We start from the raw sequence: 26,564 nt of genomic DNA on the forward strand, positions 1-26,564 counted from the left end.
TAGGTCTCTTACTAAGCTTTTTTTCCGAGTGTGGTTTTACTTCCCCCGGCTTCTTCTTGTCTTGTGACATGATGATACTCACAATCTTTATCATCCCTCTTTGGAAGAACCTACAAATTTATTTTCTAAACTGGTATGCCTTTGACAGCCATCTCTTTCTCTGACTGGCAAGAGAGTTGTGTTTGCTGACAAAGGTACTCTTTAGGTCTCTTTGTTACATGAACTGCTTTACACGAGTTAAACTTCTGATTAAAATTGTCACAATGTCATTCCTATCCATTTGTCATAATAACCATTAATTACATGCCATATTTTCCTAATTAACACTTTTTCTTCCATGTTTATGCTAATTATGATCTTTGTTCTAACAAGTTGGTGGTATATTTGTGCACAAATCCCCAATTTAGGGCTAATACAAATACAATACAAAGTCATTTCAGATATATTTTTATTTTTGTGATGTTATTCAGTGTTTGTTATATTCATCACCTCCTGGTTCCTTTCATAAATTTTCAAAGAAGGTATTCAGGATAGAGGTGTAAAGCTTCTGTATAATCTGCAAGTATTTTTCCTTTCTCATTCCTTATTCCATATTCATGTAGGAATTAGGAGGCCAAAGACCTACACTGGCTAAATGTCCTTGGTGCCTGACAAATTAAAACCCACCAACTATTTAGCTATCCCAGTTGGAACCAAACTTTTTAGTTATGGCTCCTGTATTCTCATCCACATAACATTAAGCAAAAATGAACAACAGGATATTGATAACATTAAATCATTTACAATGGAGAAAGTTCTTTTTGTATAGCATTAGAAAGTTGGATGATTCCAGGAAAGCCGTCAGTGTGCTATACTAGTCAGAGTATTGGACTTCAAGTCAAGATCTGGCCTCACGCCTCCGATAGTGTCCATGGACAAGTTGTTGTAACCTGCAGATTCTTTACAAGCTCTCAGTTACTGTTAATGTATGATAGACTTGCCTGAGCCTTCAGTCCTTGCTTTTTTTCCGTAAAAAATTGTTACTGATGCTTTTACTTTTATATCATTGTCATTTCCCAAGGTCTCTTCCCTCCAAAGAATCCTCCCCTGTGAAAAACCAACACACTGGTCCTGTTCTGACAATATATGCCTCATTCAGCACCCATTATCCACAAACTCTACTATGAGAAGAATCCTTACCTGTGATTCTTTATGCCTTTCAAAACTGTTTTTATAGTACTGTGGACATTGTATAAATTGTTCTAATTATTTCACTCTGTATCAGTTCATACAAATCTCCCCATATATTTCTTTGAATTCTTTTATATCCATTTCTTATAGTAGATTGCCAGATATTTTCATAACTTTCTGGAATAAAAATCTTCAACCCCATCCAGACAGAAGAGAGAGACAGAGAGATACAATTCTGTTTAGGAGAAAAAAGGGGAAGAGACTAATAGATACTCAGTTACCTCAGGGACCGAGATTGTTTCCAAAGACATGCAAACATGGAAGCAAAGGCAGTTAACAGAGAATGCATATAATATAAAAGCATATGGTTCACTAAGAACTGTATTAGGAGTGTTAAATAAAGCTAAGTCAAACTGAGCTGAGATTGGTAAAGAAAGCTAAGGACAAAAAGGATTTTATAAAAAGCTATATGGGGTAAAGGTAAAGAAGCACTGAGTTCCTATTTGGGGTGGAGTGGATGATGATACTGGACAGAAGGCAGAGATGCTCAACTCTTGTGTTTCTTGTTTCGCTGCTAAGAATGATTACTGGACTAAAAAGGACAACAACAAAGGAATCTTTGTAGCTTACAAGCCAATAAATTTGATCTGATTCTTGGCAAAATTCTAAAACATTAAAAGAAAAATTAGTTAAAGTGGAAGTAGTGATTACAAGGAACCAGTATGACTTTATCAAGAACAAGTCAGGCTAGGTTCATGTAATCTCCTTTTTGACAGAGTTACTTAGCCTGATAAGGTGAAATAAGAAGGTGGGTAGAGAGCTAGTCTCCAAACCAGGAAGACATAGGGTAAGTCCTGCCTCTAACACATACAGGCCATGTGACTTTGGGCTAGTCTCTGAACTTCTCATTCTGAGGCAGCTAAGAGAAAGTTACAGAGGAGGTGCTAACCTGTATAGGTAGGAGTTTTCTTATCTGGGCCTATATCAATGAAATCATAGGTTGAGTTGCTAAATCAGAGTAATTAGTAACTGTTACTTCAAAGTACTTGCCAATGTCTTTCATTTTATCCTCATGTAAAAGATGGAGATGTGCATTCCCTGACAATATGATTTCAAGTTTTCCCCTAGACTCTAACTCATCTATTAAATACTTATTAGATGCCTACTATGTTTAGGACTCCAAGTTTCATGTCAAAAATCATGATAGAGATTCAGAAAAATTGTTATAGGTAAATACAAGGAATGTAGATGCATTCTGCTTCCTCCTACACCCCAATCAAGGGAGATCAGGGAAGGATTCATGGAAGAGGCAACAACTAAGCTGATCCTTGAAGAAAAGATTTTAACTGGTGGAGATGAGGGCATGTTTTCTAGGGATGGGGAACGGCCTCAGCAGACGCAAGAAGGCATAGATCTACAATGATCAGAACAATTTGACAAGAACAGAGTGTGAAGGGGAACAGAACAAAATAAAACAACAAAGATAAGCTGAAGTTAGATTATGGAGGACCTCAAAAGCCAAGCTAAGGAACTTGTATTTTGCTCTATAGGCAATGGAGTGCCCTGAAAGGTATTTCAGCAAGAGAGCGGCTATCTCCCCACTTGCCTAAAATTCCTTTAACAGGAGAAAAAGGCTTAAACTGGAAACAGCCTAAGACAGACTTTGCCTAATTTAATGATTTTTTTACCCAGGGCAAATCCTATTTAAATTCAACTGTATGCAAATAAAAGCTCTGTAATGACACATTTCATGCCACAGTCAATTTCCCAGCAATCTCATTTTAGATATGTCTTATTTGATTAAGATCAATTAGATTATTTAGTTTCCCGTGTATCTGGATATTAGCTAGGGGGTTTGCGAGAGAATAGACACAATCCTTCCAGTCACAAAAAGGACATTTCTCTACTTAAAATTTAATTATACTTTTGGTTTATATCAATTTTCTGTGTTTAATATGAATGAAAAATAAAATTCAGTTTCTGGAGATGCAAATTTAAGGACCAGATCTATTCATCCAAAATATTCTACGAAGTCTAGCTTGAAACATCTACATTTCACCTATTTCTGACTAGTTATATTCTTTCTCTCAATTATTGCTCTCTTGAAGAGTCATTATACTCATTTCAATGCCTCTTCCAATTGGTCTGAATTAATTTAAACTGGAAACACTTCATTTCACTGATCTTTGTCCAATTCATCTTCTCACCTTGTTTTTATTGTCCATATAATCTCTGCCTTTAAGGAATTTACAATCTAGTTGAGATGAAAACAATGAGCAAATAAGAAAATAATACAAGATACTATATGATTACTAACTGGAGTTCTTGGCCTGTTTGGTGCAATAGGAAAGAATAGGAAGTGTAAATCTTGGTGAGCTCAGAATATATGGGGTACACTTCATGAGACTTCTGATAAAAAAAATCAAAGAAAGGGAGAGAGAAGAGGTGAGGGCATTTGGGGAAGCAGCATTAGCAAGGGCTCAGAAGTAGGAATGGGTACAGTATCTGGGGAGGACAGTGAAGAGACTGGACTGGATGGATTGGAGGAATCAGTTTGGGGAAGAGTAGAAGATAAGGGTGGATAAGTTAAGTGAGGCCAGATAGTGGAAGGCCTGCTAACTTGAACTTGGGGTACACAGAGACCAACAATTACATTCAAAAGTTTCTCCCCAGGGTGGATTCTCTGATGTCGGATAAAATTTGAGTTCCGAATAAAGACTTTTCCACATTCCTTACATTCATAAGGTTTCTCTCTAGAATGGAATCTCTGATGATGGCTCAAATCTGAATTCTTGCTGAAGCCTTTCCCACAGTCCTTACATTCATGGGATTTTCCCCAAGAGTGGATTCTCTGGTGCCTATTTAAACTTGCTTTCTGTTTAAATGATTTCTCGCATTCTTTACATTGATAAAATGTCTCCCCAATGTGAATTCTCTGGTGCTGAATAAGATGTGAGTTCCGAATGAAGCCTTTCCCACACTCCTTACATTCAAAAGGTTTCTCTCCAGTATGTAGTGCCTGATGATGAATAAGTTGTGAGTTCAGACTGAAAGCCTTCCCACATTCTTTACATTCAAAAGGTTTCTCCCCAGTGTGGATTCGCTGATGCCGTACAAAGGTTATTTTTTGAATGAAAGATTTTCCACATTCCTTACATTGGAAAGGTTTCTCTCCAGTATGGATTCTCTGATGCTGAATGAGTGTTGAATTAAAGCTGAAGGCTTTCCCACATTCCTTACATTCATAGGGCTTCTCTCCAGTATGGATTCTTTGATGTGCAGTACAATGTGAACTACAACTGAAAGCTTTCCCACATTCTTTGCATTGAAAGGGTTTTTCCCCAGTATGGATTCTCTGATGCTGAACAAGTGTTGAATTAAAGCTGAAGGCTTTTCCACATTCCTTACATTCATAAGGCTTTTCTACAGAGTGCATTCTCTGATGTTGAAAGAAATCTGAACTCTGAGAGAAATGTTTGCCACATTCATCACACTGATAGGATGTAGGTCCTCTAGGAACTTTCTGATGCATTGCAAGATGTGAGACAGCACCATCATTTTTGCTTATATTTTTATGTGTCTCACATTTCCTTCCCACTCCTTCATCCTTAACTGTCATTTTCATGAAATCTCCCTCTTCTCTTCTCATTTTGTCTTCTTTGGGATTTCTTTGCTGCTTCTCAAGCTTATGCTTTAGTGAATTAATTTCTTTAAGGTTGGATCTTCGAGGAAGATTCACTTGGATTCCTACTGACACCATGTGTGGATGTCTTCTACCAGATACTTCCTGCTTTGGAGTCAACTCTTCATTCTTAGTCTTGGTCTCACCATCTGGGAGAAGAAAATATGAACATCACCTCTTAGTTACCTTGATTGCAAGTTATTAAGTATCACATGTAGGCTACACTTAATAATGAATATGTTTTTGTATATTAATAGAGAGAACCAGCAACCAGGAATCACTACTCCTAGGAATAGAACAAGAGGCAGGGGAAAACAGGAAAATGAAGGAGTGTGCCTCATTAGGAGATAGTAAGGGATGGAGAATATTAGGAGTGGTACAGAAATAACAGAGTAACACCAACTGACAATGTTGGGGGGATAAAAAATACAAAGCAAAGTTCCGGCCCTCAAGAAACTTACAATCAGTTTGGTACTTTAAGTTCAAAACATGCAAATTATGAAAATATAGTAGCAGAAAAGAGAACACAGCTCAACTTCATTATCCCACAACAGCACAGCCATGTAAAAGGCTTGAAAGCAAGCCAAGGTCTGCTTATTCCAGTGGAGTTCTGAGACTGAAGATCCTATACTAATTTGGTTGATGGTAATTTGCCTCCTTGAGGTTAGATTTCTCAGGAATGATTTTCTTCTTAATTGTCAGGTTTATTGGAGAGTTTTTAAAGGAAACTTTATTGGGAAAACTTTACTTATGGATGACTTACTTGTATCTTCACTTACCCTTACCGGTACTTTGCAGACCCTCTTTGTTCAAACACCCTCGAACACCAGTGCCCCCTGATTCCTCTTTTTCAAGCTCAGAGATCACAGCAGGTTTCAGAAGTGGACACCCTACCCAAGGCCAAAAGACAAACAAGACCTTACTGAATGCTTATAGGCTCTAGGGCTGAAAGAGACCTTACAGAACACTTAGTCCAAAATCCTCATTCTAAAAGTGAGGAAGCTGCATTTTGGAGAGACTAAATGTCTTACTCAAGGTCAAAGTAAAAGAGCCAGGATTTGAACTCAGGTTTTTTTTATTTTTTATTTGGAGGGGGGAAGACAGGGCAGTCGAGGTTAAGTGATTTGCCCAAGGTCACACAGCTAATAAGTGTGTCAAGTGTCTGAGCCTGGATTTGAACTCAGGTCCTCCTGACTCCAGGGCCAGTGCTCTACTCACTACACCACCTAGCTGCCCCAGATGTTTTAACTTCAAGTCCAGTATTCTGGTTCAATAATCTCAATTACAATATAAGGAAGAGTGGAATTTAGTAAAGAAATACAAATTATGGGAAGGATGAGGTGATTCACCTTCACAGGCAAGCATGGTAAGTAATGGAAATTGAGTAGAGATGTTAACAGGGATAAACAAGTAAAGGTTTAAGACTATAAAACAAAAAGTAGAATAGTGTGGAACACAGTGATGCCATTTCTCCAAATCATACTGGGTTAAAGAATCACATACTGTGTTACCACAAAGGCATAGACAAAGCAGGGGAGGAAATGACAAGCTCTTCAGGCACTCACCTTTAGAACAGGTGCCCTCTCTGTCTAGTGGTCCCTGTGGATCCAGAACCCAGGGCTCTCTTCCTTGCTCTAGCTGGGAGATTACAGCAGGTTTAGGAAACAGAAATGCTGCTTGAAGGAAAGAAAAGGGGACAAGATGGTAAATGGTATCATACAGAGTTACCCCTGAATCTGCCGGGGAAAAATGGGAAAAGAAGAGAAATACATAGGGAGGCCACAAGGAAGCCTAGATGATCCAGGAAAAAGGGCTCAGAACTATGCTCCTAATATTGTGGAGTAGGTTGTGATATTTGAGATTTTGCTTATAGGGAATAGTTAGGTTTTTGGCCTCTCCTGAAGACAGAAAATTCTCACACTGGGTGAATGTGCATCAGGGTCCAGGAGAGATTTTTAGATACAGAGGAAAGAGGTCAGGATCTCTTCCAGAGAGCTGGGAAGATGGGCAAATTAAGGATTTTGTTGGTATTGGGATGTTGCTCATTTGAAATCAACTTTGAATAGATCCCTGGGAAAATTCACTAGAGAAGAAGCAAAGAAGTCTCAAATGAAAGCCAAAGGGACCTTGTCCAGAAAGTTAAGAGGATATGATGGGTCTCCACATGATTCTCGAGAATCTAATTAACCTGAATATTAACTAAGGCCTTAAAACCTCTAACTAGAAAGTCAAGAAAACCTACAGGGCAAATAATATATCTACGCAAGAGAGAGTCCTTACCCAGTGAGATCAGATTTCCATAATTCTCCAGCATCACATCTCTGTATAGGACCCTCTGAGTTGGGGCCAGGCTTTGCCATTCCTTTCGGGTAAAGTACACAGCCACATCCTCAAATGTCACCAATTCCTGCAACAAGATGATCCTGTTGTTTCCAAGACAATCTTAACATTCATTTTTGCAAGGGGGCTGGGATGAGGAGAGTTAGCAGTGTGTTCTCTTGGGAGAGATGACGTACTGGTATATACAACTTAGTGATTGTGGGAGATGAGCGTGGAGCAGGGGAAGGAAAAACAGAAAGAATACTCACAGAGGACTCAATAAGTGTTCCCATTCAAATAGGCAATTTCTACTTTAATTTATCAGCAGAGGAACTTCCATAGGCTTGCAAATTTCTCACAGACATCATATTGACAGATTTAGAATTGGGAATGGGCTATGTGTACAAATGAATTTGGGTGAAATCCATTCATCTGTTATTTATATTTTTTATTCTGTGTACCAGATCTATTTCCCTTCTTAAACATGTTAAATATGCTGCCACTTCTTTCCAGATTGCTTTCATTTCTTTCTCCAAATCTACCATTCTGGGAGCAATCCTTTTGGCTCTCCTACCTCCACCCAAAACTCATTTTCATATGGTTCAGACCTAACCCTTTTTGACTGTGCCTATCAGCACCCTGATTCTTTTGCGGATAAAGTCCTTTGGATATATTATTTACCCTCATGACACTACTTTCATGTTGTCCCTTCTTGTTGGACATACATTTTACCACTTCCCCCAGTCCAATGGAGAGAGGGGCTGGCCCTTCCATCAATCCTTAATGCTACCAATAGTCTGTAAAACTACCAATCCATTTAATGTCTAGCGTGTCTATGCTATGTCTTTCCATAACCAATGTCCCCGCTATCTGTATCTCTCATTTTTTTAAAATCATCACTGCTATTATTTACTACTTCCAGGGCCCACCTTCACCCCTGAGTAGAAAAAACATTCCTCCTCTTGAGCATTATTCTCAAGACAGTTGTCTCTTTTGTTTATCTATAATCTGAACCTTCCTTTGGGCTCCTTCTTATTTGACTTCAAACATTAATGGCAGCCAGCATAGTATCGTAGAAATAACACTGAAACTGGAGTCCGATGACCTGGGTTTGATTTCTAGCTCTTCTCCTTACTAGCTAGACCACAGACAAATCACTTCACTTCAATCCTAGAAAATATTACTTCTTTCCCTTCCACTCCTTTCTTAATCCCTTACAAATATGGCTTCCCTTTTACTGAAATTTCTTCTGCAGAAGGGAACCAATGAACTCATTCAGACATATCCAAGAGACCTAGTCTTCAGAATTTTGATCTTGTTCAGAATTTGATATGGTTGGTTAAAACTATTCTTAAAACTCTCTCCTTTTTTAGGTTCCATGACACCTTGCTCAAAAACCATCAGTGGAGGGGCAGCAAGGTGGCGCAGTGAGTAGAGCACTGGCCCTGGAGTCAGGAGGACCTGAGCTCAAATCTGCCCTCAGACACTTGACACACTAGCTGTGTGACCTTGGGCAAGTCACTTAACTCCAATTGCCCTGCCTTCCCCCCTCCCAAAAAACCAAACCAAAACAAAACAAAAAAACTGACAGTGGATTCCCACTGCCTACCAAGTAAAAGGCAACCTCAGCCTGCTATTTAAGATATGGCTTCAACCAACTTTTCCAGCCATAGTTCATGGTATTCCCCTTATCACACTCTATGTTCTAGCTCTTGACTGTTTCCTAGACTCATCCTGCCCCGTCTTTCCACAAACCATCTCCCATGCTTGGAACTGACTGTTCTCCTAAATGGTTTTCTTACCTCAGCCTCTTTTCCCTTTAATCAATACTTCTGTTCCTGTCTACTGTCTGTTCATGTTCCTCTCCTCAAAACCTTCAGTAGCTTCCTGTGGCCTTCAGAATCCAGTCCGAACTCTTTAGCCTGGCATTTAAGGCTTTTCATAACCAACTGCCTTCCTACCTGGCCCTAACTGGTGATCTCTCACTCTAAATACACTCCAGACCAACTGGAATACTCACTGTCCTTTGTTTGTGTCCTATGTGGTTCCATAATATTTTATTCTTTCCTACCTCTGGAATGTCCTTACCCTCTTCCCCACCTGTGCCTGTTGAAATACTACCCATCCTTCAAGACCACACAGTGAGGCACAGGGCAGGGATGCTGGGCATCCATGGAAGCAGTGATTAAAAGGAGGGATGTTCCAGTGATCTCAGCAGGAGGCTGATTTTTTCACATGGGACAGCAATTCATTTATCAAGGAACTGTAAGGATGGATGAGAGCAAATGGTGAATTACCTGTACTTAGAAATACTGGCTTATACTTAGTTTAGCTTTTGTTAATAATGTCTTCTTTTTTAAATTTAAAAAATTTTTTAATCTATTTTCTTTTTAATTTATGGAACAAGAATTTCCATAAAATAGTATAATAAAAAAGATGACTGCACATGAAAATGCAAACCTATTATGTACGACTTTAAAAATATATAATAAAGTTATCATGTAAATTTTTTCCCCTTTGTTCCCAGAATGGTAGATTTGGAGAAAGGAATGAAAGCAATCTAGGAAGGAAAAAATATCTTCTTTCTCTAATTTATGTCTGCTCTGTGTAGCTTTGTGTATAAAGTGATTCACTCAGAGGTAACAGATGAAAAAACCCACTAGTTTTAGATTCAGCAAGTCTGAATCAGGGCTGCTCTGCTAGTAATTAGCTGCGTGGACTCTGACAAATCACAACCTCTCTAAACCTGGGTTTACTCAGCTATAAAATGAAGATGGTCATACCTGATTTACTTAGCCTTTGGGCTATTGTCTTTGATTGTTCTTCTACTTGTCTGACCAGAGTTCGGTCTTCTTTGCTGAATCACCCTCCATATGATGCCCTCAAACTACGGGCATACCCCAAGGCTCTTTCCTTGGCCCTCTCTTTTCTCTCATTACTCTCTCTCAGGTCATAACTTCATCACATCCTATAGGTTTAATTATTGTATATATACAGATGACTTGAAGATATATGTGTGTATGTATATGTATGTATACATATGTGTGTGTGTGTGTGCATGTGTGTGTATCAGTCTAGTCTCTCCTCATGCTTCCAGCTGTGTACCTCCAGCTCCCACTGGTCATTTGGAATTGGATGGCCCTAAGGCATATCAAACTTAACCACCACATTTCTGAACTTCTTTGAAAGTCATCACCGCCTTTTAGTCCCCCAGGTTTATAATGCAGGTGTGATACTCACCTCCTCACTCTCTCTAACCCCACGGAGCCATTTAGCTCCCAAATTTTGTTGATTCTACCTTCACAACACCTCTCTCATCCACCTCTTTCTTCAGACTCACACAACTATCATCTCAGTTAAGGCCATCATCACCTCTTACCTGGCCTATTGCAATGGCCTCCTAATTGGTCTTCCCATCTCAAGTCTCTACCCCATGCAGTCTATTCTCCACATAGCTGCCAAAGAGCTAAGCATAGGTCTGACCAGGTCACTCCCTTATCCAAACTTCAATGGCTCCCTACTGTCTCCTGGCTCAAATAAAGCTCCTGCCTACCTGTTAAAGCCCTTCTCAATTTGGTCCCAACCTGTCTTTCCACATTATTTCATCCCTGTACTCTACAATCCAGTCAAACAGGTTCTCTTGCTGTTCTTCACACACACTACACTCCATCTCTGGAATTCAAGCTTTTGCACTGGCTTTCCCCTAGGCCTAAAATTCACTCCAATCACCAGTCCTTAGAAAGTCTTGTTTTGTTTAAAATTCTGTTCACCTACTATGTGAAGCTTTTCCTAACCCATCTCCAAGTTGGCCATTAATATCTTCTACCCATAAATTTACCTTGTATTTTGTATATACTAATCTGGGCACATCCCCCTATGTTATCTCCTTCAACAAAATACAAGTTCCTTGAGTTGAGGAAGTGTTTCAGCTTAGTCTTTGTATTTTCAGAGCCTGGCACGGTGCCTAGCATATGACAGGCACTTAATAAATAATAACTGACTGATTGTTGTAAGGCTCAAATGAGATTTTATAGCACTTTATACGCAATATTACTAAGAGTGATAATGCATATTAAAGGCTGCTCAGACCTATACTTACCAAATACCTCAACTCCTCAAATCTAGGAGCTTGAAAGTCTAGTTTAGAATTATTTAAGAATTCTAACAGTGTAAAAAGGAAAAAGCAATAGTGAATGCCACTTATTGTAATAACTCTATTTTTAAAAAGTCATAAAGCACTTCTGAATTTTACAATCAAGATTCCCTGGCTGCATCCTGGAGTTATCCAGACCATTCTGCCTGTTTAAGCTAGTTGGTACAGGCCAGGCTTTTCAATCATTTCATCATTTGTTCAATAAATATTTGGACACTTTGTATTATCCAGGAACTGTTCCACTGATATACTAACTCAACAGCAGAGCTACTCTCTTTTTTTTTTTTTTTTTTTTTTTTAGAGCTACTCTCTTTAAATCACCAAGTTACACTCAGGCATGAAGATGAATGTCCCAATTCAGACAATCTATGTATATCTCATATTCAGTTCATGCCTCATTCCAGTCCATCAGCTACAGGAAGTTAACCTTTACTTTTACTTTCCAGGGCCAATCTGTTCTTCTAATTGGGCCTATGCTCTCTGGCACACACACCTCTCAGCTTTCTTATGTGTACCCTCTGAAAGTAAGCTTGCACATGACCAGGGAAACAGCTCCAATTCAGGCATAGGACTCATCAGACAAGGTCCATGCACCTTGCACCAGTTTGTCTGAAATCTAGTCTATTTAAAGAAGGACAGATTATAGCTCACCTGAGGTTCAGGTAGTAGATTTATAGCAGCCATGACCTCTTGTGCCTACCCCCCTCTCAGGGAAGGGCAAGAAGAACCTCAGGATCTGATGGAGGAGAGGAGAAGGAACCATGAGTAAAAACAATTCTATGATACAGCTTATCCACATAGTAATCTATACCCTATCTATGTATTACCCATTTCTCTGAAACTAGTATGTAAAATATATTTATTGTCTGTCTCCTATGCCATGACACAATCCTAGGAACTGAGGGTTGAGACAGCTGCTAAATATGGGAATGGCACAGGATAAAGAGAAAAAAAAACCAAGACCACTTGACCTAACATTCAAGGACAATCACAACTACTTGTCTGGCTTTCACTCATTCCACTCCCCTTTACGAAATTACAAAAAATGAAGCAGAAACAGTGTCTGCCCTCAAGGAACTTATATTCTACTGGGAGAAACAAAATCTACACAACATAAATACAATGTAATTCCCAGGAAGGAAGGAAGGAACTAGACAGGACTCATGCTGGATCTCTGAGGTAAATGTGAGGAAAGAGCCCTTCCCTCCCCATGCATTGAAGACATAGGGAATGGCCTGCACAAAGGAGAGAGAATGTTGGGTCCCATTTATAAAATGAGGGGATCAGACTTGTTGACCTCTTAAGTCAGTCATTCAGAACCAAAACAGATCGCAGAGAGAAGGTGTTTTTTTGAAAGGAGAGATTTAGTGTCAAATATTGGAGAAAGGTCAAGAAGGATGATGAATGAGAAAAGGAATCGGTTGACAATTTAAGAATTATAAGATCACAGATTTGGAACTAGAAGGGTCCTCAGAAGCATATATTGTTGTTGTGTTCAGTCATGTCCAACTTTTCACGACCCCATTTGGGGTTTTCTCGGCAAAGATGATGGAGTGATTTGCCATCTCCTTCTCTAGTTTGTTGTACAGATGAGGAACCTGAGGCAAACAGGGTTAAGTGACTTGGCCAGGGTCACAAGCCAATAAGTATCTGGGGTCAGATTTGAACTCAGGAAAATGAGTCTTCCTGATTCCAAGCCCAGGGCCCTATCCAATACACCACCTAGTTGCCCCTTAGAGGCCTATAATAGGGGCTTAATAAATGCTAGCTGGCTGAATAACTGACTTAAGAGGTCATGGAGCCTCATTTTACAAATGAGACCCAGAAAGGTTATAAGGGATTTTCCCAAGATCACTTGGGTTTTAAGTAACAGCCAGGATTCAATCTAACCAAGGTCTTGTGACCCCAAAGTCACGAATTCTTTCCATTGCACAGAATTCAGATAGATCTACTTGGGAAGCCAATTTAATTAATCAACAATCAATTAAGGAGTACTTATTAAGCATGTTCTAGCTGCTAGGCATTGCAGGCTACAAGCACAAAGAACAAAACAATCCCCACCAGCCGGATAATTTTGCCAGGCCCCTCCACAGAGATCTCCCGGAAGCACAGTGGAGCTGTCCTTAAGCTGGGGTGCTGCTGCCCAACAAGCGCAGGGTCGAGCGGGGAACCTGTCCCCAAAGCCTGACATCCACTCCCTACGTCACCCGGAGCAGGTGCAGGATGAAGCCAAAGGAGGGGACGTCCCCCTCCCGGCCCGCGCCCCCTCCCCCGCAACTAGGACTCAGCAAGGGAAGGGGGATGAGGGAGAGAAGACTGGGGGGAAAGCAGGACAGGGGGGAGGGGAAGAGGAGAGGGAAGGTTACCAGCTCTTCCCGGCAGCCCCCGGGACAGCTCCTCCCCTTCCCGGTCCCGTCCCGTCTCGCCTCCTTGGGGGCCTCGGGGTGGCGGGCCCCCATGGGGGTCGGGCGGCAGCTCTTCGGGTTCTCCCTCGACCCCTGGCCGCCCTAGACCCACTCACCGAGACCGATCGTGAGTCCCGGAGGCAGAGACTGACGCCTAGCTGCTCGGAGGGACGCAGCCCCAGCTCTCTCAGACCCCTGGTTCCCTGCAGCTAGGGACGACGATGGCGAGAACGGAAGTGCGTCACCGGGCAGCCGTCGGCTGCCTACGATTCCGGTTTCCCTGCTGAGGCCCTGCGGTTTGCCCTCGCTGAGAAAGGACGAAGGGGATTTTGGAAGGGCGAGAAGGAGCCCGCGGACGCCTAGAGGGGATTGGAAGATGGGCATTAGAAAGGGCAGAGTCGTCCCATTGGATCGACGATCGGGGGCGGGGCTAATTTGGTCCATGACTAGCCGATTTTGTAGAAAGGGCGGAAATGACGACCGAAAACTTACGTGTTCCACGTGGTCCCGCCCTCAGTTTCATTGCTCTTGAGGCTTTTTTTTTTTTAATATTTTTAAAATTTTTATCCACATTTTTTAACGTAATATGTTTAGTTTTCAGCATTGATTTTCACAAGAGTTTGAACTGCAAATTTTCTCCCCATTTCTACCCTCCCCCCCACTCCAAGATGGCGTATATTCTGGTTGCCCTGTTCCCCACTCAGCTCTCACTTCTGTCACCCCATTCCCCTCCCATCCCCTTTTCCCTTTCTTTCTTGTAGGGCAAGATAAATTTCTACACCCCATTGCCTGTGTATCTTATTTTCTAGTTGGATGCAAAAACTTTTTTTTTTTGTTTTTGAACATCTGTTTTTAAAGCTTTGAGTTCCAAATTCTCTTCCCTCTTCCCTTCCCACCCATCCTTCCTAAGAAGGCAAGCAATTCAACATAGGCCACATGCATATCATTATGTATAACCCTTCCACAATATGTTGTGAAAGACTAACTATATTTTGCTCTTTCCTAACCTATCCCCCTTTATTGAATTTTCTCCCTTGACCCTGTCCCTTTCAGAGTGTTTGTTTTTGATTACCTCCACCCTTATCTGCTCTCCCTTCTATCATCCCCCCTTTTTTTATCTTCTTCTTTCTCCTTTTTTCCTGTGGGGTAAGTTACCCAATTGAATATGTATGGTATTCCCTCCTCAGGTCAAATCTGATGAGAGCAAGATTCACTCATTCCCCCTCACCTGACTTCTCTTCCCTTCCTACAGAACTGCTTTTTCTTGCCACTTTTATGTGAGATAATTTACCCCATTCTATCTCTCCCTATCTTCCTCTCTCAATATATTCCTCTCTCATCCCTTAATTTGATTTTATTTCTCTTAGATATCTTCCCTTCATCTTCAACTCACCCTGTGCCCTCTCTCTCTCTCTTTCTCTCTCTCTCTCTCTCTCTCTCTCTATATATATATATATATATATACACACACACATACATATATACATACACACTCACATATACATACATATGAATATTCCCTTCATGTACCCTAATACTGAGGTCTCATGAATCATACACATCATCTTTCCATGTAGGAATGTAAATAAAACAGTTCAACTTTAGTAAGTCCCTTGCAATTTCTTTTTCTTGATTACCTTTTCATGCTTCTCTTGATTCTTGTGTTTGAAAGTCAAATTTTCTATTCAGCTCTGGTCTTTTCACTGAGAAAGCTTGAAAGTCCTCTATTTTATTGAAAGTCCATATTTTGCCTTGGAGCATGATACTCAGTTTTGCTGGGTAGGTGATTCTTGGTTTTAATCCTAGCCCCATTGACCTCCGGAATATTGTATTCCAAGCCCTTCGAGAAGCTGCTAGATCTTGGATTATTCTGATTGTGTTTCCACAATACTCAAATTGTTTCTTTCTGGCTACTGGCAGTATTTTCTCCTTGATCTGGGAGCTCTGGAATTTGGCCACAATATCCCTAGGAGATTTCTTTTTGGGATCTATTTGAGGAGGCGATCGGTGGATTCTTTCAATTTCTATTTTACCCTCTGGCTCTAGAATATCAGGGCAGTTCTCCTTGATAATTTCTTGAAAGATGATATCTAGGCTCTTTTTTTGATCATGGCTTTCAGGCAGTCCAATAATTTTTAAATTATCTCTCCTGGATCTATTTTCCAGGTCAGTCATTTTTCCAATGGGATATTTCACATTGTCTTCCATTTTTTCATTCCTTTGGTTTTCTCATCAAGTCACTAGCTTCCACTTGCTCCAATCTAATTTTTAAGGTAGTATTTTCTTCAGTGGTCTTTTGGACCTCCTTTTCTATTTGGTTAATTCTGCCTTTCAAGGCATTCTTCTCCTCATTGGCTTTTTGGAGCTCTATTGCCATTTGAGTTAGTCCGATTTTTAAGGTGTTGTTTTCTTCAGTGTATTTTTCGGCATTTTTTTGGGTCTCCTTTACCAAGTTGTTGACTTGTTTTTCATGGTTTTCTCGCATCCTTCTCATTTCTCTTCCTAATTTTTCCTCCACTTCTCTAACTTGCTTTTCCAAATCCTTTTTGAGCCCTTCCATGGCCTGAGACCAGTTCATGTTTTTCTTGGAGGCTTTTGTTGTTTGACTTTGTTGACTTCTTCTGGCTGTATGTTTTGGTGTTCTTTGTCACCAAAGTCTGAGACTGAATCTGGGTACGTTTTCACTGCCTGGCCATGTTCCCAGCCAACTAACTTGACCCTTGAGTTTTTCAGTGGAGTATGACTGCTTGTAGGCTAAGGAGTTCTATGTTCCAAGCTTGGGGGGATGCGCCAGCTCTGCCACACCATAACTCCTCCTTCCCCAAGAACCCCCAACCTGGACTGGACTTAGTTCTTCAGCAGGCTCTGCAGTCCTGCTCTGATCCACCACTTAATTCCTCCCACCAGGTGGGCCTGGGGCCGGAAGCAACTGCAGCTGTAGTTCTGCACCTCCGCTGCCCCCGGGGCGGTAGCCGAACCGAACTCCTTCCACTCCCGCAGCTTTTCCCACTAACCTTCTCTGTTGCCTTTGGTGTTTATGGGTTGAGAAGTCTGGTAACTGCTGCAGCTCACTGATTCAGGGCGCTAGGGCACGCTCCACCCGGCTCCTGGCCTGGTTGGTCCACGCCACCCATGGTGGGCTCTGCTCCACTCTGCTCTGCTCCCAGCTCCGTGTGCGATAGACCTCACCCAGCAACCATCCAGGCTGTCCTGGGCTGGAGCCCTGCTTCCCTCTGCTCTTTTGTGGGTTCTGCAGTTCTAGAAGTGGTTCAGAGCCATTTTTATAGGTTTTTGGAGGGACTCGGTGGGGAGCTCACGCTAGTCCCTGCTTTTCAGCCACCATCTTGGCTCCGCCCCCCCTGCTCTTGAGGGTTTCTTGCCAGTGTACAGACTGTTGCAACTGGAAAGAATCTTTGAGATCATCCAGCTCATTGCTTATATTACTTCCTTTCACATTTCAATGTTGCAGCCAAATAAAACTATTTTCTGCCCTCTAATACATACTGAATTTTTTGCCTCAGTGCCCACTGCTCCCTATTCTGGAATGTCCGTTCAGTTCAGTAATTTAACAAGCATTTATTAAGCACCTGCAGTATACAATGTGCCACTACCTTCGCCCTGGTGCAGGCATTTTCATCACCTCACACCTGGACTTTTGAAATAGCCTGCTGAATCTGCCGGTCACGTCTCTCCACACTTCAGCCGGTCTTCCACAGCAGTCAAAGTAATCTTCCTAAAATACAGGTCTGATCATGTCACACACCCCATTCCCACTCAATAAACTCCAGTGGCTCCCCGTTACCTCCAAGATATAAAAACCTCAGGCATTCAAGCCCTTTATAACTGCCCCTTCCTACCTTTCCAGTCTTCTTATACCTTATATTCTCTCACCTCCCTACCCCCTAACATATTCTGAAGTCCAGTGACACTTGGCCTCCTTGCTGTTTCTCAAACAAGACCCTCTATTTCCTGACTTTGGGTATTCACATTCGTTGTACTCCCTGCCTGGAATGCTTTCCCTACTCATCTTACCTCCTGACTTCCCTGACTTCCTTTAAGTTCCAATAAAAATCTTACTTTCTACAGGAAACCTTTTCATGAACCCCCTTAATTTTAGTGTCTTCCCTCTCTCAATTGATTCCAATTTATCCTACACATAGCTTGTCTTACATAGTTTTTGCATGTTGTTTCTTCCAATAGGCTGAGTTGCTTCAGAGTCAGGACTGTGTTTTACTTTTCTTTGTATCCCCAGTATTTAGCACAGTATCTGGCACATAGATGCTTAATGTTTATTAACTGCCTGATGATGGTTTCAGGAAATTGGTTCTCTGAGTGTATATTGAAATCTAAGTGACTATGAGGTAGCTAGAGGGAGAAATGAATAGGATATCCCAAAGAATTAGGTGTGGAGGGAATGCCCACATCAATGACATCATGAATCCAGTCAAACAATCAATGCCTTTTCTATAGAGCTTTAAAATTTATAAAATGCCTTCCTTGCACCTTATAAAGTAGGTAGAAGGATTACTATTCTTGCTTTATAAATGGGAAAACTGATGCCCAGAAAGGTTAAAGGACTCATCTGGAAAACTGGATTGGAGCTGAAGAAAACCTATATTTGAGTTTCAGCTCTTTGTAGACTTTAAAGGACCATAGAAATTTGATCAGCTTTAACCTCAAGATGCAGATCAAGTCTCAACATATACAACTTTGGATTTCACCTTAATAACCTTATACTCAAAGTGTCTTGCTTGGAAAAGACCAAGATATTTATAAATATTGCCTTTCCCATTGGTTCAGTTTAACCTCTGCATTCAAACTCATAGCGTTCATTTTCTATTTTTCATTGACACATTTGAAAAACTTTACATTTAATGAGTCTAAATGACATTTGATATTATTGGGAAATGTTTCTACGAGATAAAGTAGATTGAGGGTTTTTTTAAAATTGGAGCCATATTATAACATGATGTCATCTAGTACACATCCATGGCTAGCATGTGAGCATCCACTGGAGCACAGTTAATGCCATCACCATCTCTGCCCACCACAGGTAAGAGAAACCCTGAGATCTAGATGGGAGGCATGCTTAGGTAAACTGATCGTTGTGGAACTTTTCATTCAGGCAAATACACTAGATGATGATGGGCCAGTCTCTTCTCCATTTTCTCCCAGCTTGGGAGAAGCTTAATAGTTCTCTAAAGTGTGTTTACATTTCTGTTCAACAAGTATTGAAAGCTATAATAAAATTATGAGTGACTATAGCAATTTTTGACTTTTATTTATTGATGAGAGGGAGGGGTAGTGGTTGGCACTCTGTACAGAGAAGGATAGTGAGAGAGAAAAAAATATTAATTATCTGTTAGAAATCACTGGGAATTTTTTCAGTTGGAATCTTAAAGTAAATGAAAGAGAATCTTATTGATTTATGTCTCATAAATTCTCAAAGCATAGTAAAAGCATGGATCCAGATTTCTTCTGGGCAAAAGGCAAGCTCAGTAGCAGTTATTGTTTGGTGTAAGGCTAACAGAGCTATAGTTTAGGGTGCACAGGGCTTTCCCCGAGGTTCTACTTAAATGTGCTCAGAGACCCCTCTCCCCCACTTCTGGGATGGAGCTGAGGAAGATGACTAGAAAGTCTCACCTGGTGAGAAATGACCAACAATTCCCACATTCCGAAGATGGGGGCAGAGGGAAGAATAAAAAGACTAATCCTTTTCCTGGAGCAGCCCAGTAAAACCTTTTCATTTTGTACAAATGACCCTTCAAAAGAGACAATGCTTTATCATTATGATGGACTTTTGACCACATAGACTGAAAATTTTCCATGTCCTTCTTATTTGGATTATTTGGAGGTTCCCTCTCAAGCCCTGTATAGTTTTAATGGTGACCTATTTTGTACTTTGTGCCATTTTGGTTCCTTCTATCACCTAAACTGGAGTTTGCTTTTTTAAATTAAGGGAATCAAGAATTTGTTTCTTTTTCAGATTCTATTCCACGTTTTTTTCCTCAAAAATTTATCTTGTATATATGTTATCTATTTGTGTATTTCTTCTGTCCCCCATAGGATTTAAATCCCTTGAGGGGAGGGACTATTTTGTTGTTTTGTGTCCCTAGCATGTTTTAACAAATGCTTATTGATTGCTTGTTTCCAGTTTTGCTATGATGTATAACTGTTGCATAATAAAAGCATCATGTTTGGTATGTTTCATACACATTCATGGCTTCCTCACTTTTTTTCCTTCATAAGATCCTATATTAACCTCAAAATTTCCTTTAAGTCAACAAAGCATATTAGGCCTTATGTAACTTAAATACAGGCAATGTTTGTATCAGGATGAGGTTGGCTTAAGTTAATGATCTATACATTATAGAGGAATTGAACATTTATTCTGCATATCTAATATGATGGCATGGAATGGTCATTATATTTTTCCATCCATTTTTTTCTCATCAGGTCCATTCTTCAGGTACTTCCTGGTAAGCCTCTTATTCATTGAAACACCTTGGCTCCTCATCATAAACATCACGTCCACCAGAGCAGCATTTCATAATCCAGCCTTCTATAGGAAATTATACATGTCTATTGATCAATCTATTTCTTGACCATTCTTCATATCTACCATGTGATGTTGTTCTCCACTTTTAGATGTCAAGATTATGTCTACATGGCACAAAATAGAAAATTAGCAACTGTACCAACATATATAATAAAATCCAGTCCCTTAAATTTCATATGCAGTATTTGTGTGTACATGTATATAAACATAGATTAAATTTAATAAATATGAAATTTTACCTTTAAATTCAGAAAATAATCTTCTCAATTACAAGATAAAGGAGTCATTGTTAAATAGTAGTTGGTCTGAAAAAAAGATCCGGAGTGTGGTTAGTGGGCTGTAAGCTCAATATGAGTAAACACCCATGTGACACGGCAGCCCAGAATTAATGCCATCACAGGGTGTTAATAAGATGCATAGTGTCCAGAAATGTGATAACACTACCAGTCTGCCCTGGTCACACAGTGTCGAGAGGGGAGCACATTTAAAATTTTAAATTTTAAAACGGGTCTCTGAGCTGGAGGTCATCTAGAAGAATGATCAAGATGATGGAACTAGAAACCGTGCCATATGATTGAGCAGTTGATAGATATTTTGCCTGAAGGGGAAAAAAGATTGCTACATAAGTATTTGAAGAACCCCAGTGAGATGGAAGAACTGATGGATAACAGCAGCAGATTTAGTTTTGACATAAGGAAAAACTTATTAACAATTAAGAGCTGTCTAAAGTAGGATACTGCCTTGGAATGTAGTGGGTTCTTATTCATGAGAGGTCTTCAAACAAAGGCTGGGTGACCACTTATAGAGGATTTCTCATTCATTGATGGGTTGGTCTAGATAGCTCCTGAGGTCTCTTCCAACCCTGAGATTCTGTGATAGCAGGAAACAGCTACCAACAGATAATTTTCTAATACCTTGACTCTTATCAAGGTAGACGGACCTTCTTCAGTGACTACTGGTGACTCCCAGTGTGAGTCAGGGACTAGAGTTACTGCGAGGGATCCAACTCGTTCATGAGTCAGTAACAAACATACCTTCTGGAATCAGGAAGACCTAAGTTTAAATACAGCCTCAGACACTTAGCTGTGTGAACCTGAGCAAATCATTTTACCTGCCTGCCAGTTTTCTCAACTGCAAAATGAGGATAACGGCACCTACCTCACAGGGTTGTTAAGGACCAAACGAGATATTTAATAAAGTACTTAGTACGGTTCCTGACACATAGGTTTTTAATAAATGCATATTTCCTTTCTTCTTTCTAAAGATTCTCACATATAAGCAACAACTATTTTGAAAGCTTATGTCAATATCATGGCTCATACAAGAGATTTAAAAGTGATACTCATTTCTGGGAAGACTTTTGCCAACCTGTTTCACGTCAACAAATAATGTAACTGTCATGGTGGGGGCCCTCATATCAGTGCAAAAAAAAAAAAAAAAAGGAAGGCAGCCCGCATAGTGGAAAAGGGTGGGAGTGAGCCAGGTGATAGGTGATGGAAAGGTTTGTTACACATCTGGAGCTATTAAAACAGGACCATTGGGATACAGAAGCCACAAGCCTTCAAGATCATAGGTAGAACCTGAACTATGAAGTTTTAGGGAATGCTGTTTAAAGGGGTAAAGATAATCTAGTTTTGGGAAGGAATGTAGATAAAAGCATAAATGTGAATAGTATTAGCATAGTATGTGCATGGGAAAGTACTGAAACAGATCTGACAAAAAAGGAAGGGTCATGATGAGTAATGGTGGCTAATGAAACTTACATAGGTCGGGATAACAGTGTGGAGGATCCTCTCTCATTCAGACTTAGATTCCTACAGGCTACAATCACATTCGAAGGTTCCTCCCCAGTATGAATCCTCTGATGCTAAGATGTGAATTACAACTGAAGGCTTTCCCACACTCTTTACATGCATAGCTTTTCTCCCCAGTGTGGATTCTCTGATGCTGAATAAGATATAAGCTACAACTGAAAACCTTCCCACATTCATATGGTTTCTGTCCACTATGAATATTCTGATGTTGACCTTCCCATACTCCTGACATTCATAGGGCTTTTCCCCAGTATGAATTCTCTCATGTACAATACAGTGAGAGCTATAGCTGAAGGCTTTTCCACACTCCTTACATTCATAAGGTTTTTCATCAGTGTGAATTCTCTGATGCTGTTACAACTGAATGCTTTCCTACACTCTTTACTTTCATAGGGTTTCTCTCCAGTATGAGTTCTTTGATGTACAATGCAAAGTGAACTATAACTGAAGGCTTTCCCACATTCCTTACATTTATATGGTTTCTCTCTAGTATGTATTCGCTGATGCCCAGTAAGGTCTGAGCTTTGACTAAAGGCTTTCCCACACTCCTTACATATATAGGGCTTTATCCCAGTGTGAGTTCTCTGATGGACACTCAGGCTGGTGCTGCACCTGAAAGATCTCCCATAGTCTTTACATTTATAAGGGTTTTTTCCTGTGTGAATCCACTGGTGATGAATCAAGTCTGAGCTCTTGCTGAAACCTTTCTCACACTCCTGACTTCATAGGGCTTCTCCCCAGTATGGAGCCTCTGATGCTGAGTCAGATTTGAGCCCTGACTAAAGGCTTTCCCATGCTCATTACATTCATATGGTTTCTCACCAATGTACATCCTTTCATGCTGAATAAAAGTTATCTTCTGATTGAAGAATTTTCCACACTCCTCACATTCATAGGGCTTCTCTCCAGTGTGGAGTCTTTTATGCTGACTAAGGTGTGAGTTCTTCCCAAAAGCTTTCCCACATTCTTTACACTGATATCATGTGTCTTTGGTGTGAAATTTCTGAGGCTCAATAAGGTATGAATTAGAACTAAAAATTTCCCCAAAGTCACTACAGTAGAGAAGTTTCTTTCTACCATGTAATGTCAGATGTTGATAAAAATCAGAACTTTGATAAAAACATTTGCCACAGTCTTCACATGTATAGGATGTTTATCTTCTAGGAAATCTTGGATATGCAGAAAAGTCTGAGCCAACACTAACATTTTTTCCTACTTTCTTATGCTTCTGAGTTTTCCCTTTTAAGATGCTTCCCTTAGTCTTAACTGTCGGTTTCATTAAAGCTTCTTCTTCTCTCCTACCTCTCTCTGTTATGGAATTTCCCTTTTGCTTTTCTAATACGTTCTCCAGGTCCCAGAATTCCCTAATGGGTGGTCCCTGGTAAACATTACCGTGGAGTACAACTGATATTACTATATGAGGTTCTGTATCTTTAGAAATGGATGTTTTCTGAGTTGATTCTTCTTTTTCAGTCCTGATGTTACCTGATAGAAAACAGAAAATGCAAATGTTACTGGTTATCTGTCCTGGGTAGAGGGGAATTGGTCATAAAGTAATAGTATCTTAAAAGCATCATCTTTTGTATACCTAAAAAAAATGACTTCATTTGGTATCAAGAATGAGGAAAGACAAGGAAAAGTTCCCAGACGTAATAAGGGTAGCTGCAATATCAGAAGTGGAAAGCAAAGTTGGGGGTGGCAGACATATGCCTAAGGAGAACAGAAGCTGCAAAGCAGCAGCAAGGGGGATAGTCAATGACTAAGGATACAGTCATTGTAACTGTACAGGAGTAACTGTAATGATTGGCAGGTGAGAGGTAAAACAGGTAATTGAGGGAGTGGTGCCCCTACAGAGAGGGACTCTCATGGTGCTAAACCTCCTGAGATACTTCTTGACCTCAACACCCTGTGCCCTATTTTTTTTCTCTAGGTTTAGGGCCTCTGTCCTTCGGTTCAGTATAACTAACCACTTACTCTGCCACCTGGGTTTCTCTCAACTAAGGACCACTATGGAAAAGGACATTTCCCAATTTATTCCCTACCCTGTTACTTTATTTAAGATAAAAAGCAAAATAGGAAAGTGGTCTTAACAAAACCATTTCATCAAAACAACTCTGTGAAGCAGACAGTGCAAATGTTATCATCCCTATGTAGAGGCCTCTGGCTGGCATGGTATATAGTGTGCTGGGCCTGCAGGCATGAAGAACTGCATTCAAAATCAATCTCAGACACTTTATTAGCTGTGTAACCCTGGGCAGGTCATTCAACCTCCTACTGCCTTAGTTTCCTCAACTGTAAAATTAATATTATTAAAAGCATCTACCTCCCAAGGTTGTTGTGAGGATCAAACGAGATAATATTTGTATTAGCTGTGCCTGGCAAATAGTAGACATTTAATAAAAACAACCTCCATTCCTTCCTATTTCATAGATAAGGAAAATAAGGCCTATAGAGGGAAAGCAACTTTCTCATTGACTGATGAGTAACAGTCATAACCAAGGTTTTAAGATTTCAGACTTTTTCCAGCTCTATTATCTACCCCTGACTTTCAATGAAATGTAAATGTAACCAGTAGTGCTAGTTCTTAGTGATCCCACCAGGCCCCAACTTATCCATCTATCAGTTGTTCTAGAACAGAAGTTCTTAATTGGGGGTTAATTTTTTAAAACAGTATTTTTATAACTGTATTTCAACATAATTTGTCCCTTTTACAACCCTACATATTTTATGTATTTGAAAAAATCACTCTGAAAAGGGGCCATAGGTCACACCATATTGTCAAAGGAGTCTATGACACAAAAAAGGTTAAGAATCTCTGTTCTAGAGAGTGATCTCCACCCAATCTCTCTCTTGTTATTAAAAGAGATATAGTTCCTGGATATTGCAGTTCCTTCTTTCCTATACAGATTATCACAAATTAGCATTAGCAGTTGACTGCTAATTACTTGCCTTATACAAAGGGCTCAAGGAAGTCTGCTGATATCTCAGAAACTCCATCAACATCTCCCTACTTTCCAATGGAAAAATGATCCTAGGTCATATTCTGACATTTACCTGGAGATAAGAGGGAGTGGAAAATGGAGAGAGGGATTTTTCAGTAAGGTGAAAGACACACAGCGAAGGAGACTGAAACACAGGGAGTGAGGAGCACCTGCTCTTCCTGGATATAAGAATAATGGGGTAGGTAATAATCACTATGGGAACCAGCAAAGTTAGTAGAATCCTGATTGGCATTGGGCCAAAAAAAAAAAACCTCAAAAATTTTGAGTTTTACAAAGTTGAGAGAAAGGATGAGGTCAAGAGAGCTGGTCTGTGTTCACTCGCCCGTGTGGACATCTATTAGGTCTTCTCTCTCCAAAGTTCCCTGTGGATCCATGATCCATGGCTCTTCCTCTCTCTCCGGCTGAGTGATCATGATAGGTTTAGGAAATGCAGATGCTACTTGAAGGGAGTAAAATAGGACAGGGTTGTTAATTAAATCCAGGCAGAACTGATCCTGCTAGCCATCCCAGCCCTATGTCTGCAGAGCCCAGACAAGGACAAAAAAGAAACACCCAAAGGGGGAGTAAGTATAAGGAAAGCCCAGAGGAACAGGGTTGTGCTTCTAGGAGAATAAGGTCAGGAGAAAAAGTCAATAATTTCACTTAAGAGGAAATACAGCTTTCTGCCTTTTTCCTGAGATGTAAGGAATTATTAAGCTTCGACATACATATTAGGATGCTGGAGAATGTGCTAGAGTTTCATCCTAGGGAAGAGAACTAGATGGAAAAGCTTAGGCCTGACAGAACCCAGGATGCTCAGACAAGACGAAATGTGCACAGAGCAAAAATCCTCACAAGTAGGACTTTCATTAAGAGAGAGGCAAGACACAAAAGTTCTGCCTTATTATCTATAGGACTACAGGGAATCCCTGATCAGGGCTGTGGGACTAGGAATCTCAGAGCCAGTATTCTGCTACATATCACAGAAACCCCGAATTCCCTAATGTACAAGGATGCTGCAAAACCCTAAAGTGTAGATTATAAGTCACAGTGTGGGGAGGAGGCCTTACCCAAAGAGATCCTATTGCTATAATTCTCCAGCATCACATGGCTGTACAATGCCCTCTGAACAGGGGTGAGAGCTTCCCATTCCTTCTGGGTGAAGTACACTGCCACATCTTCAAAAGTCATTGAAACCTGAAATACAGTTCTTCTCCCTCAGGGACTATCCAGGGCTTAGTCCCTGCACCAGGGAAACAGCTGGCAACATAATAGAAAAGAGCACGGGAATGTTGGTGTATACATGCATGAGGACCAATGGAGAAGGAGATTACATGGAAGAGGAGGCAAAGAATGAAATTATACCTTTCCTCCCCACCTAGAAGGGAAGATGAGCTTCGCATAAATTTCCATTTTGCATTAGAAAGAGTTCTCTGATCTGCCACTTAACAGTTGTGTGACCTTGAGTGAGTTACCTCATC

General features: G+C 40.5%; 1 protein-coding gene across 2 annotated transcripts; it reads right to left on the reverse strand.

Annotated features, from left to right (window-relative positions):
- Positions 1 to 431: 431 nt before the first annotated feature.
- Positions 432 to 13,958, reverse strand: LOC118831037 (zinc finger protein 383-like). Of its 2 annotated transcripts, none has more exons than XM_036738207.1 (6): positions 13,846 to 13,958; positions 11,976 to 12,060; positions 7,133 to 7,259; positions 6,418 to 6,525; positions 5,632 to 5,742; positions 432 to 5,001 (listed from the first exon to the last, which is right to left on the reverse strand). In XM_036738207.1, exons 2-6 carry the CDS (start codon positions 12,006 to 12,008, stop codon positions 3,593 to 3,595), a joined length of 1,788 nt encoding a protein of 595 aa, XP_036594102.1. In that variant the 5' UTR covers positions 12,009 to 12,060; positions 13,846 to 13,958; the 3' UTR covers positions 432 to 3,592. The 2 variants fall into 2 exon arrangements, with proteins under 2 accessions (XP_036594102.1, XP_036594103.1); XM_036738208.1 differs by having other exon boundaries at positions 5,638 to 5,742; positions 13,846 to 13,929.
- Between the last annotated feature and the right edge of the window lie 12,606 nt (positions 13,959 to 26,564).

This window comes from Trichosurus vulpecula, chromosome 9, assembly GCF_011100635.1.
Source record: "Trichosurus vulpecula isolate mTriVul1 chromosome 9, mTriVul1.pri, whole genome shotgun sequence".
Classification (NCBI taxonomy): Eukaryota; Metazoa; Chordata; class Mammalia; order Diprotodontia; family Phalangeridae; genus Trichosurus; species Trichosurus vulpecula.

What these genes read in the sequence shown, in the direction of transcription:
- LOC118831037 (XM_036738207.1), bottom strand. Translation starts at nt 12,008, where the DNA reads ATGGCTGCTATAAATCTACTACCTGAACCTCAG. An exon ending in TGGAAATCTGATCTCACTGG is followed by an intron (nt 6,526 to 7,132) that starts GTAAGGACTCTC and finishes TCCTTCAAGCAG; the next exon opens with CATTTCTGTTTCCTAAACCT. An exon ending in TCTGCAAAGTACCGGTAAGG is followed by an intron (nt 5,002 to 5,631) that starts GTAAGTGAAGAT and finishes TTCTTCTCCCAG; the next exon opens with ATGGTGAGACCAAGACTAAG.